The 12,446-nt window shown below is 37.8% G+C and overlaps 1 protein-coding gene across 1 annotated transcript in view; it reads left to right on the top strand.

Annotated features, from left to right (window-relative positions):
• The window catches only part of LRRC28 (leucine rich repeat containing 28), a 49,651-nt gene that overhangs the window by 29,777 nt on the left and 7,428 nt on the right, over window positions 1-12,446 (top strand). The window contains exons 7-9 of the mRNA XM_017736680.1: window positions 6,201-6,316; window positions 9,953-10,128; window positions 12,338-12,446. The exon at window positions 12,338-12,446 is cut by the window's right edge and continues 81 nt beyond it. Coding sequence (XP_017592169.1) covers window positions 6,201-6,316; window positions 9,953-10,128; window positions 12,338-12,446 — 401 coding nt within the window. The remainder of the gene's footprint in view (window positions 1-6,200; window positions 6,317-9,952; window positions 10,129-12,337) is intronic.

The following is a 12,446-nucleotide window of genomic DNA, read 5'->3' as shown; positions in this document are numbered from 1 at the left end:
TGCCCCTCGGTGAGTCCCCACCTGGGGGGGTCAGACACAGCAAAACAAACTGGCTGCCCCCAGAAATTAAAAAAAAAATGCAACAAGTGAGTTTCTTTGGTGGTCCCCACAGACTCTCTTTATGGAGTTGTCACAGGGATCATATTGTTGGAAAATATGTTAATAAAAAAAATGCAGGTTAAGGTTTCATGGTTTTTTTAAAGCTATCAAATTTGCTTTATTTTTAGCTAACTGAGGGGAAAAAGTTTAAATGATGTGCTTAAATATAGTACTGTGTAATCTGAGTTCCACCACTTTGGGTAATGATCTGTTTCTGTTTGCTGGATCTGATGATTTAACTAAGATTCTTCAGCTAGGGTTTAAAACTTGCTGTGGAGTCCCAGTAACTCCATATAAATTACTTTTCAGCATTACGAGTGTCAGTACCACATAATCCAGTGCAGGTTTAGTTTGTGCTGTGTATAGGCATCCATCAAAATTTCCACAGTGGTAGCCCAGGGAGGAATTGATGTGCCTTTTTCTCAACCCTGTGAAAGTTTGGAAGTGCGGAAGGTGGGTCAGGAGTAGGAGGTGCAGTCAGTGTGTGGGGGTTTGTTGTGGGCAGTCACTGTGTTCTCTTAGGGAAAAGCAAATCCTCTTCTCTGAACTTGTCACTTTTCAGCCCTGCCACGGGGTAATCTCTGCTGCCATCTGAATAACCATTAATAGTTTTTCTAGAATAGAGAGTTTGGTGTTAATTAGGTGCAGATTAAGTTATGATAATCACATTGGAAAGAAGCTGGAAATTGAGATGGCTAAAAATGAGATCAAAATTTCTAAATTAATTACATTGTCTAGGTTTAGCTTATTCTTTTCAGTACTAGCAGTTCAGTTTTTAAAGAACTTACTGATCTTTCTGAATTTTTTATCACCTTAGTTTATATTACTGGAAAGTAAGTGCAAATAATGTCTCCAGACAAAGTGTTACACTTATGTCCCAGCATATGTCATTATATAAATGAGAAAACGAGTTCCAGGATGCATCATCCAGATTCCACAGTACTAAACCAAGCAAATTGCCTTCCCTTATTTTGGCAAATATTTTTAACTCCTATGAGAGAGGAAGTTAAATACTTTTAATGTTGCAAAAACTCAGTAAGATGAGATGGGAAATTTTAAAGGATAAAAAGTTTTTGCTACTTTTGCACTAGTAGCTTATCTGTGAGCAAGCCATGACCTGGATGAGCCATAGATCTGCCAAAGTGTTTTAAGTTCAAAAGGAGGAAATAAATCTCTTAATATAATGACACACCTTCTTTTTTCTTTATTTTTAGACTCAAATTCAAAACATTCAAAAGGAACTTTTAAAATAACGGGAAACATCAAAGACTGTCAATTGACCTTGTTCAGTAGTTCTTAATAGTGACTCACTGGTGAACATTTGGAGATAATTTGCTATCTGTGGATATGAAACTGAATCATAAATCCTAGAGTTCAGAGGAAAAGCAGCACAGTATAAATGTAAATGTTTAATCCTTCCTCTGAAGAATCAGAAGGCTTCAGAGTGGTCAAGATGTGATGAAATAAAGTAGAAGACAGAGTGTATTGAAAAGCAAAAAGATTAAATCTATCTTCTGTTGCTTGGGAAAATATTTTTCTTGGAGTATTGCTGAAGTTAAGGCATAATTGTAGCATTATTTCTGCTTGCTGCACATGTTGGCTGGTGGGGTCTTTTGTGTGTATTCTTACATCAACTTCACTTTACCAGTTAATGACTGAGTAAGGATGCTAAATAATGGTGAAAGACACTGCAGAAATACTTGCAAGTGATAGTCAAGCAAATATTGTCAAAACAAGTTTTTGCAATTAGGGAGCTATGTTGAAAAGCAGAGAATTTATTCATCTCCTGGCAGAATGGTTGAGGTTTTTTCTTTTTTTCTTAGATGTGTCCATGTTAAAAGAAATACGTTTGAAACAAATTGCATAATGTTTTTTAAAGTGTTATTTACTTCATTTATTTCACATGATGGGTGACATCTACTATGTCAACAAGGAATCCATTCTGCCTGTCCAAGTTTGTCCCTTGTAGCTGCCAGCAGAGCCTCTTGTTAAGTGTAATGGAAATCTGTATTTTACTGTTCCTGGATTGAACAAGGAAAGGATCCTTGAACAGGGATTGTGCAAGGTTTATTCCAGCAGCAGCACAGCACTGCTGAACAGGGATTGGGTAGTTCTTTGCCCTGTACATTCTTTGAAGTTTGCAGGCTCTTGTGTCTCGAGAAAAACAATGTAACACTATTAATCAATTGTACAAAATACAGTAGAAATACCTGATCCCACTCCCTGACTTTCAGAACTGGTAGATAAACAAGCAGATGGGTAAACAATAGTGAATTATTCTGTAGAAATAGTAATTTGTTCTGCAGAATACACATAATTATTGGATATGCCAGTGTTTTATAAAAATTATTTTTCAGCTATATTACAGTTTATACTGAAAGAAATGAGACACCATGGATCTCAACCTTTAGGCCTTCCTCATAAAATAATTTTTAAGAGTAACTCCAGAAATTATACCTATAAGTTGAACTGGAAGCTGCATCCTGAACAGTTGTATTATTGTCATGGTAACTTCATGCTCCCTTAGTAGATGGTCTTGGGAAATCTGCTGATCATTGTATATCAATCCACATACAACATAAATTATCTTTTGACAGAAAATTAGCTTTAAATTTTTAGCATTAGCGAATGCTCCAGTGCCTGAAAACAAATTTCACTGCAAGCAGAAATGTGAATCTGATGACACTGCAAAAATAAAAATCATTTATGTAATAAAGTCCAAATATAATTAAAATAGGCCATAAATTCTCAAGCGTACTGGGGATGTTATGACAGCAAATACTCAGTATTATATCACTTTATTTGAGGGTTTATGTGCGCTTTTTCTTTAGAAAATGTGTCTAGTAATTATCAGTGCACAGTAAACAAAGGTCTTATTCTACCTCAGTATATGCTGCTTTTGTGTCCTTGCCCTCACAGTATGGTTAAAAGACCATCAGTGCAGCCACACAAGAGCTTTTGTTCCATCTTCAGCCATGTGGAATGCATATGCCAGGGCCCTGAGGTTAAAAAAAAAAAAAAAGAAAAAAAAAGAGGGAGGAAAAAAAAAATAGAATTGGGGTTTGTTCAGGACTCATGGCATTTGGTCATTTCTGGGAGAAAGGTCTTTGATCTGGGAGCCTGGAAGGAGGAAAGTGGAAATGTTTTAGACACAGTACAGTGCTTGCAAAAGCCACATGAAAACCTTCTTTGTAGCTTTAGCCTTTTCAGAGATGGGCAGCTTCCTTACTGCACAAAGTTCTTCAGAAGCATGGTTTTCAGAGAACTTTTAACAATATTTGTTGACTGATATAAGACATAAAAATTAATGTGGATGGGATACAAAGAGCCTTTCAAAGTGATGATTTATTTAAATTTAAACTTTATGGATAACGTTTGAAACTGGGAAAAAGTCTTTTGGAGTCTAGAAGATGCTTGGTTATTTAATGCAAAGAAACTATATCAAAGGAACATTTATAGTTACAGGCTATTTGGCTTTGGGAATTCAATTTTTCCTACTGAGATATTTTGTCTAACATCCAAAAATTTGCTTTAATTACCTAGGAAATGCAGTCAACTCAGAACTTAGAATCTAAACATAGCATAAGATAAAGACAGAGGGAAGAGATGAGATGCAGCCTCACTCCCCCCTCTCAGTGCATATGAAAAGAACAGCTTTAGGGCTTTTTTTGACTTGCCTGATTTTCAGCCCATTTGCATACATCTGTGTAGAAACCAGCAAGATGAGCCTCTTTTAAAAATTTTCTGCCATTCTCTAAATTAATAAGTTAAACGGTAGCACATTCAAGCTACCCCAGCAACCCATAGTTTTTTGCTGCTTTTAGTCTAACTGGCTTCTGCAACACAAGGGAACATTTTCTGAACATTAGATGTCCCATCCACCTGCTACCTGCTTTATTTGTATTGGCTGATTCCTCAGCAGCCTTACAACATTTTATGGTGTTACAGTGTTGCAGTATTTTTATTCATTGTAGGCTAACAATGGGGTTTTGTTTCATCTAAAAATATCCCAGAACTTTACTAAACTATTTTCAGCCCTGCAATACTGAGCCCAAATAAATCATCTCATTGAGGTGATGCTCAGCAGCATCTCCAGCAGTGCCCATCAGTCAGCAGAGGCATTTATGCTCCCATCCTGAGGCAGGACACTTGATGGATGCAGCAGATAGTTCTCTGAACTGGAATGTCTCTGGGACAGGGTCAAAGCAGCATGTGATGGTTGAACATGTCCCTTGATGTCCAGTGACTCTGATTTGAACAAAGCCCAGATTATGGTCCCTGAAACCTCCACAGACTGTTGCAAAGCAAGGGCCTGTGTTAAAAGGAAAAAAACCCCAAAACTCATTTTTTCTCTGTTAACACTCTTATTTTAGAAAAGGAATCTATTCGTTTTCTGTTGATATCATCACTTGTTCTTTATATCAAAGATTTGATAATGTGTCACTCCTCAGCGTGAACTTTCAAGGTTTCTGGTACTCACAGCTGCCATTCAAGTGGGTGACAGCTGAAGACATTCAGTATATTTTAAGATGGACACACATTTGGGGAGGGATCACTCAAAATATCTGGACTAAGTGGTGTTTAGAGCTCTTGTGCATAATAAAGCTAGTCAGTAATAAAGAAGGGTTTGTATTACGTATTGTTGTAGTAGGGAATGAGAAGAGATCAGTATTCCAAATAGAATTCCTGAATAGAAATATCATGGAAGTTGTTTTAATTTTTATTCTGTTCTTTGCCATGATTACAAAGGCGACAGAAGCTGTGCCTGTTTCTCCAGTTACCCTTATCTTTCTGCCAGCCAAGGTAACTGATAAAGATGGGAAGTCAGAATTAGTCAATATTAGTATGGTCTTGCTGTGGCTGATGCAGCCAAATGTTTGTTTATCTTAGTCTCTCTGAAGTACTCAGGAAAGTTTAACAAGTGGGGGGCACACAGATTATTTGTGTTTTTTCATGATGCAGTTTGTCCGGGTTGCAGCTCTCCCCTCCTAGGCAGAGGCTTTCAGACTGTTCTACTGGTTTGTCCTTTTCACTAAACTCAGAAATCTTTTCCTGTCCCAGTGGCTCAAAGGGCATGGGAGTGATAGATGAGGTGGGCTGCCCAGCTGATCCTACACATCAGATTTCTTGCTAGTCCAAAACTCTTTCAGACCATTCTATTTAGTTCAGTTTGGTGTCTTTTTAAATGTCTCTCATTAGTATGTTTTTCACTTCTTTTAATAGCAGACAGTTTTACCACTGACTAGATCTTGTAAATAAGCAAAATTCTTATTTCTGAGAATTCTTCCAAGAAATCTGAATTTTCCCTTTTAATTTTCTAAGCAAAATAAAATAGTTCCATACCGATGTGCTTCTATCTAGAGGTATCTTAATACATTTCTAGTCCATGAAGGCATTACTTAATCATGCTGTGCTTGCTTCTTTTGACTACCAGCCATGAATATTTTAAGAGCAATAATGCAAGCAGCACACCTCCAGAAGTATTGATCATTTATTGCAGCCACAACTTTTGATGTCTAACATTCTGCAGTTCAATGCTTTCTGTTTTCTTGGGCTCTGTAATTCACTGCATCACACGGACTCGTTTCTGAATGACTGCACTTGTATTTGGTTAAGGCTAATGAATCCCAGCAAGGATCCCTCCTTGGAGAAGAGAAAGAGGGGGACAGAGCACGTTCTTGTGTCTGTCTTGCCCACTTTCCCAAAGATAGAGAAGCTGTGATTTCAGTGATGTGAGACCAGTTAATGAAAGCAGGTTTGACCTTATGAACTTGAAGTATGCACTGAGGATTTGAAATCAATTGTCCCTTTGCTTCTTCAAACTGACTTCAGAGTTTGTCAATGTTAAAATTTAATTATTTATAATGGGATTTTCAGGGCTTCTGAAAGGGGGCTTTGTTTTGTTTCAGTAATTTGAAATGCTTGCTTCTAAACAGCTTTTCAGCTCATCTATAAGAAAACCATTGGCTAAAATTTTACAGTTGAGAAGTACTAATTTATGTTTGCTTACATTGAGTCTGATTAGCTTATTTATAATTAAAGAGAATTGCTTTGCTTGTAATTGTCACTATGTCATCCCTTCTCTCCTTGACTTTTTTTGTTTTCTAAACCCAGATTTAGGTCGTTCTCGAGAGCTCCAGTATGTTTATGTGGATAACAATATTCACCTGAAAGGCCTCCCATCTTATCTGTATAATAAAGTCATTGGTTGCAGTGGGTAGGTATGAATTAATTGAGATGTCTTGTGTACCTGTCCTTGTAAAAATTCTCCTTTATGATACAACTGGTTATTTTTTTTGTGTCTGTGATTGATTCAGAGCTGGTATTACTTGGAGGGGATTACTGCAGCTCACATTTCTATTTTTGTAATAAATCTTCTGTGTTAATTGCTAACTTTTGACTACTTTAGTATTAAGGCATAACAGTGAAGTTACTCTGAAAGAATTTGTAATAATAATGTAAGGCCTAGAGCTGAATATAAAAGTTGGCCAAAAGTGTAGGCTTCACGGAGTTTCCAGAACTAAAGAACAAAATGATTTTTAATATATTGAAGCATCTCTTTGTTTCTAAGTGATCACATTTCTGTAACTTGTGGCTATATCTTGAGAAGTCATGTGCACCTCCTTCACTCATTTTAATCCCAGTACTAGCTTCTTGTAGGTCTTGGTACCTACTAACTAAAGTGATTTTTTTAGGAGTTACGGATTGACAGGTTTATTTTTACATGTGGATTTTAAAAATATCCTCGGCTGTCTCATGTTTGTGGTTAGGATGCAAGAAAAAAGTGGTCTGTGTAGGACACTGGCTTAATTCTTTCTGCCCTGACACTGGCATAAATTAGGATCAGCGCCCCTGATGAGTGGAGCCTTACTGGTGTAAAACTGATCAGAAGAGGATTGTCCCCATTACCATCTAATTATAAATTTCTGGTATGCTCACTCTCAGCAGATCTTGCATTAAATATAAATTCTCTCTCTACAGCCTGCACTCTGCTGCAATATGGGAGATGCTGAGTCTTGGCATTTTAAGGTTTTTCTAATATTCCCGTGTCAGCTGGTTGGTGATATTTAAATACTTGCAGTTGGATTACAGTTCTGCTGAACTGTGTGACTTGCAAGCTTTTACTAATTTTGGTTTTCAGGAGAGATAAATTCTAGCTGTTTTTTCTTTCAGAACTGATTGTAAATTGTTAGACAGACATTAAATTGACCTTAAATTTAACAGAATTGTATTGATTGTTACCAAAAACATTAATGATAATGCAGGATATGGTCCATCAAGTTAGGTCCAACTGTCCTGCCTATTTCAGGTGGTTTTATACAACAACCTAAATTCTAGCTGTTTTTTCTTTCAGAACTGATTGTAAATTGTTAGACAGACATTAAATTGACCTTAAATTTAACAGAATTGTATTGATTGTTACCAAAAACATTAATGATAATGCAGGATATGGTCCATCAAGTTAGGTCCAACTGTCCTGCCTATTTCAGGTGGTTTTATACAACAACCATGTCTCTTTTTTTTTTTTTTTTTTTTTTTTTTTTTTTTTTTTAAGTTTTCATTTTATACTCAGTTAAAATAATTTTATCTTTGCACTGACCTTTGTGAAGATCCTACCAGTTCTTTTTGCTGTTCTTACATGTACAGTGCTGGTGAGACCACCTGCTAGTATCTCTGATATTACACATCTAGTACAGAATTATAGAATCTAGTCTTAAAAATCTAGTATAGAAGAGACTAAAGGAGTTGCAAGTGTTGCGACGAAATCGATTCTTGTAATGCTTCTGTGGAATGAAAAGTTATTTTCTTCCTTAGTAATGAATAGTAAAAGAATATAATTTTTAGTAAGAAAAATAATATTTTTGCACCAAACAGATCCTTGTCTTTGTTGTCAAACTGTCTTGAAACATCACAGATTATTTTCAAGAAAAAATTTAAGTGTGGGAAGAGCACATACATATTATTAAGAAACTAAAGGTTTTATTTGATAATGTGCTGAGAGACTTTAAAATTGTGTAATAATGGTCATGTGAAGAATTTCTGTGTTCTTTCCAAGAAAGCATTAGTAACCAGGCTAAGGTTTTCATGGGTCAGGCAAGAGTTGAAGATCAGGCTTTAGTGCTCTGTCTGGTCCTCCACTGGAGAATAAAATCTGACAAGCTGCTGTTACTAACATAAAGCTTGATTTCTGAAAATAGAATATAAATTGCCTTGTGTAAGTATTGAATCTCTGTCTGGGCATCCTGCAGTCAGACTGACTGAAAAAAGTCTTTTATATGAGAGGTGATGATCTCAGTACTCAAAATAAATTTTGATCTTATTTTTTGCAGATTGGATTTCATAGTCCCCAGTTAGGGATCTGTCAGTCTTGTTGAAGTCAGCCAATAGGTGGTCCCAGCATTTTTTTCCTCACTTATTTATTCACCAGGCTTCTTCTGCAGCTCATTTTCTTCCCCAGCTGTTTAGACCATCCTCTATTCCAGATTTTAACCTCCGTGGATTTTGTGTGTGGCATTAATAGCCTCATCCTTTACATAGAGTAGACCAAATGTCCCAGCTCTGAACTGTAGAGACTGTAGTGAGTTTATGGTTTTTTTTCCTTAGTGGGGTTGGTAAGGGGTTATTCAGCTTGAAAATACAACATTATGGATTTACTTCTTGTGATAACTAACTCATTGGATATGGAATTGGAATATTGGATCTCTGAATTCCCAGTTACATTTTAACCTCACTAATGGGTTGTGGGAAAGTATTAAATATGTAGCAAGAGGCTTATTGACTTCTGTTTAATGCTGCTCTTTCTTGGTTGTTTCTCTGGGCTATTTCTCCTTTAATCAGAAGAGATGAGATTCTCTGTTGTCAGAGGAGTACTATGAGATTTCTTTCACATTTGATAAGGTTGAGAGCGGTTACCTCTGTTTTAGGTCTAATGTCTGGGAAGGCTGACAAATTCGTGTTTCTGTTCCATTTGTTAGAACTGGCCCCAACAAGTTGCTCTTGGCTTCAAATTTCAGTTGTCATAAACAATTCCAATTCCCCTGTTGACTTCCCCAACCTCTTAGTAGAATTTTCCTATGCGTGTCTCTCTGGTATGATCACTTGCAACAGGGATCACATAGAGTTATTATTTTTACTACAAGCTAAGTTTCTCTCCTTGGATCCAAATAACCTTCCCTTTCCATATATGATTTGGGAAGGGCAAGACTAGCAGACTTACTAGGATATCCTCCCACTACAGCATGGCTGTTGTTTTTATTTTTCCTTCACCTCCCCCCCCCCATACCCTCCAAGGGAGCTCTGTGGATGGGGAAAGGTGTAGTACAGAATCACCCAGTGGCACTTAAAATACATTTTTTTTTGTGGCTGGAATTTGCCTCATGTGTTATAGTTGAGTAATCCATTATTGTTTTCAGCTCGTTGATACAAGACACGAGAAGCAAACTGTTGGGTATGAAATGGCTCCCCTCAGTAAAGTATTTACTAACAATGGCATTCAGAGGCTAAAGGAGATTGTCACTGGGCAAAGTAATGGGCACATAGCATACTTGGTTCACCCCCTTGGGATTGTGTTCTCATTTCTTTATGTTATTTGATGAGTAATTCCGCCAAATGTCCCATGTCTAGCACATCACAGAAGGTGGGAATCTGTAGAAACAGAATCATAGAATAGTATGGAAAGGGACCTTTAAAGGTCAACCCCACCAGGCACTGCTCTCTGCTAGGAATCCCTGAGGGGTGCTGCACTGCAGAACAGTATCAGGCTTACTGTGGGTTGGTCATCTGGGTTTCCCCATAAAGTTACTTTTATTATTTTTTTTTCTAACCACTTTCTAAATGTCTTGTGTCCTTCTAGTTGTGGTTCTCCAATTCAAGTTTCAGAGGTGAAACTGCTCTCTTTTTCATCAGGCCAGTTAACTGTGTTCCTGCCAGCAGAGGTGAAATCTATAGGGACAGAAACAGATCATGTGCTGCCTTTGCAAGAACTGGCCATGAGGACCCTCTATAACACCTACTACAGGTTTTTGAAAGGTATGAAATTTCTGCATTCTTCAGATTACAGAAAAGAGTGAAAGTGTTTTCTGGCAGTGATAGGAACATTTCTAACAGTTCTTCAAAGGCTTGGACAAGGATTCATATTTTAAAAGATTTATTTAATCAAATTATGTTTGAAATGCTGCATTAGAACAAAAATGTCCAATATCAAAAATGAGAGTTCCAAAGACTATTTCTAAGGTCAAGTGGTGCTTATAAATGGTTTCTTACTTGAAGCCTGTATGAAGAGGGACCCTTTTTTTTTCAGGAGAAACTCTTTAATGGAAATAGGAGATGAGAAATACAGTTCCTGAGGCAAGATCAGATGCATCAGCCAACAATGCAACTCCTTGCCAGGCAGCACACTCCTAAACTCACAGACTTGTTATACATAAGGCAAAAGAAATGCGAGCAGCCCTCAGCCATTTCAGCACAGTGTGACAGCTGAGCTGCTTTAGTTCTGCCCCAATTCAGGCTCTCTGCTCTAAAGTGGCCCTTGGCTCATCTGGTTCTGCATCGTGCAATCACATGAGTTAGCAATATCTGATGATAACCTGCAGATCCTCTCAGATATGGATGTGTTGTGACTCCCCACTGTTGATGCTATCTTGGGAGTTCTCAGCTTTAAAGGTCAAAGGAGAAAGTGGAAGAGTAGAGAGCTCCAGTGGGAAGATTAGAAGGGGTTATGGAAAGGGTCTATTGTACCTTGGTCACTAGAGTAAATCCTCACTGCTTTGCCAGGAAATGTGTACAAGGAGGTCTGTCTTTCCTCACCCACTTGTGACTTGTACCGTAATTTCTGAAATCCCAACTGTGTGAATGTGGTTCCTGAAGATGCCAGTGAAGTTTGGTTGGGAATGGAAAGGTGGTATTGCAAAATCAGTTTCAGGACTGGTTTGTAAATGGTTTTATACAAGGCTGTGAGGATTATACCTATTTTCAGCCAAGATGCAGAACCTGAAAAGGATGGATTTATATATCCATATACACACATATGGGGATATGTCCTATTCTGAGTGACCTTATTAAAGACGGTGGCCATTACCACCAGCAACACCCCCATTTCAGTGAGGCAGGAGCAGTGCCTGTGTCAGACAGGTGTACGATAATGCTGTGCTGGGGAAGCAGGTGGCACATATGGTTAAAGTAGCAGATTTCATCTGTCACTGCCTAAATTTGCAGTTTCAAGAGTGATGTTAAATACTTGGCGGCTGCTGGGGAAGTGGCAGAAGTGACTGGACTACTTTTTCTCAATCCTTGCTTGGCTGCAGAGTGTGACCTTTTCTTTCTGACGCAAATGTCCTGCTTGTCCCCTCCTTGGGGCTGTTGTGGTACATTGTGTCTGGGGTTCAACCTTGCAGTGTTTGAAAGCTGAAACCAGTGTGATACCGTAAAACTCATTTATCAGGTACTGCATCTTGTCTTGATTACTCAGCACCTAAACTCACTCACCTGTCTTGGCTGTCTCTCAGTTTCTAGATGGAGATTAGCATGTGGGGTTTAATTTATAAAACACTGTGTGGCTTGGGCCAGGCCTGGGAAAATGATGGCTCTTTCCCGGGAAATGACCCTAGTCTCTTTTGGTGAAAATGATGGCATCTTGTAGGCGGTGAGGGAACACTTAACAGATGAGGAATGTATTGATCTTTTTAGAGTGGTCTCTTTGGTTGGACCTGTGAGAATTATGCTGGGCTGGATTGAATTTCAAGTAATTCCAAATATCGCAAGATCCCTTTTTGCTGATGGTGGAGTTTGGGCTTTGTAGTGAGGTTAACTATCCTGCTGCATTGGTTGCTGAAATATTTTAGTAAAATACTACCAATGTCCTTTTCAAAATGTTGTATTGTTATTAGTTACTAAACATCTGTCTAGATTATCTGTGTCTAAAAATCCTTCATGATCTTTTAATCCTTTTTAATATTTGCTCAAGCTATAATATTTTCACCTGGGTATTTTAGCCCCGTTAAACTTATGCCCACAGATGGTAAACTTGTATATTTAACTTCAACTTTTTGAACTTAGAAATGGAAAGCACCATGTGCCTCGCTCTAATTGTGGTAATTTGTATTACCTCGTTGTTTTGACAAAGCCTTAAGAATGTGAGGCAGCTGTTTTCTGAATTGTTCATGGATCATGCTTGTTCTGTTTGACTTTATCGTGCAATCATTTTATTATAAATATTTTTTTTGTTTCTTTTCTTCTCTAGATGTAAACTTTCTGACTCCAATCTCACTACCCAAAAGCCTCTTGGAATTGCTGCACTGTCCCTTGGGACATTGCCACCGCTGCAGCCAGCCTATGTTTACCATTGTCTA

The sequence above is a fragment of the Corvus brachyrhynchos genome, unplaced genomic scaffold (assembly GCF_000691975.1).
Source record: "Corvus brachyrhynchos isolate BGI_N302 unplaced genomic scaffold, ASM69197v1 scaffold200, whole genome shotgun sequence".
NCBI classification, from domain to species: Eukaryota; Metazoa; Chordata; class Aves; order Passeriformes; family Corvidae; genus Corvus; species Corvus brachyrhynchos.
The sequence above is the reverse complement of the archived record's forward strand: the minus strand, read 5'-3'. Positions and strand labels throughout refer to the sequence as shown.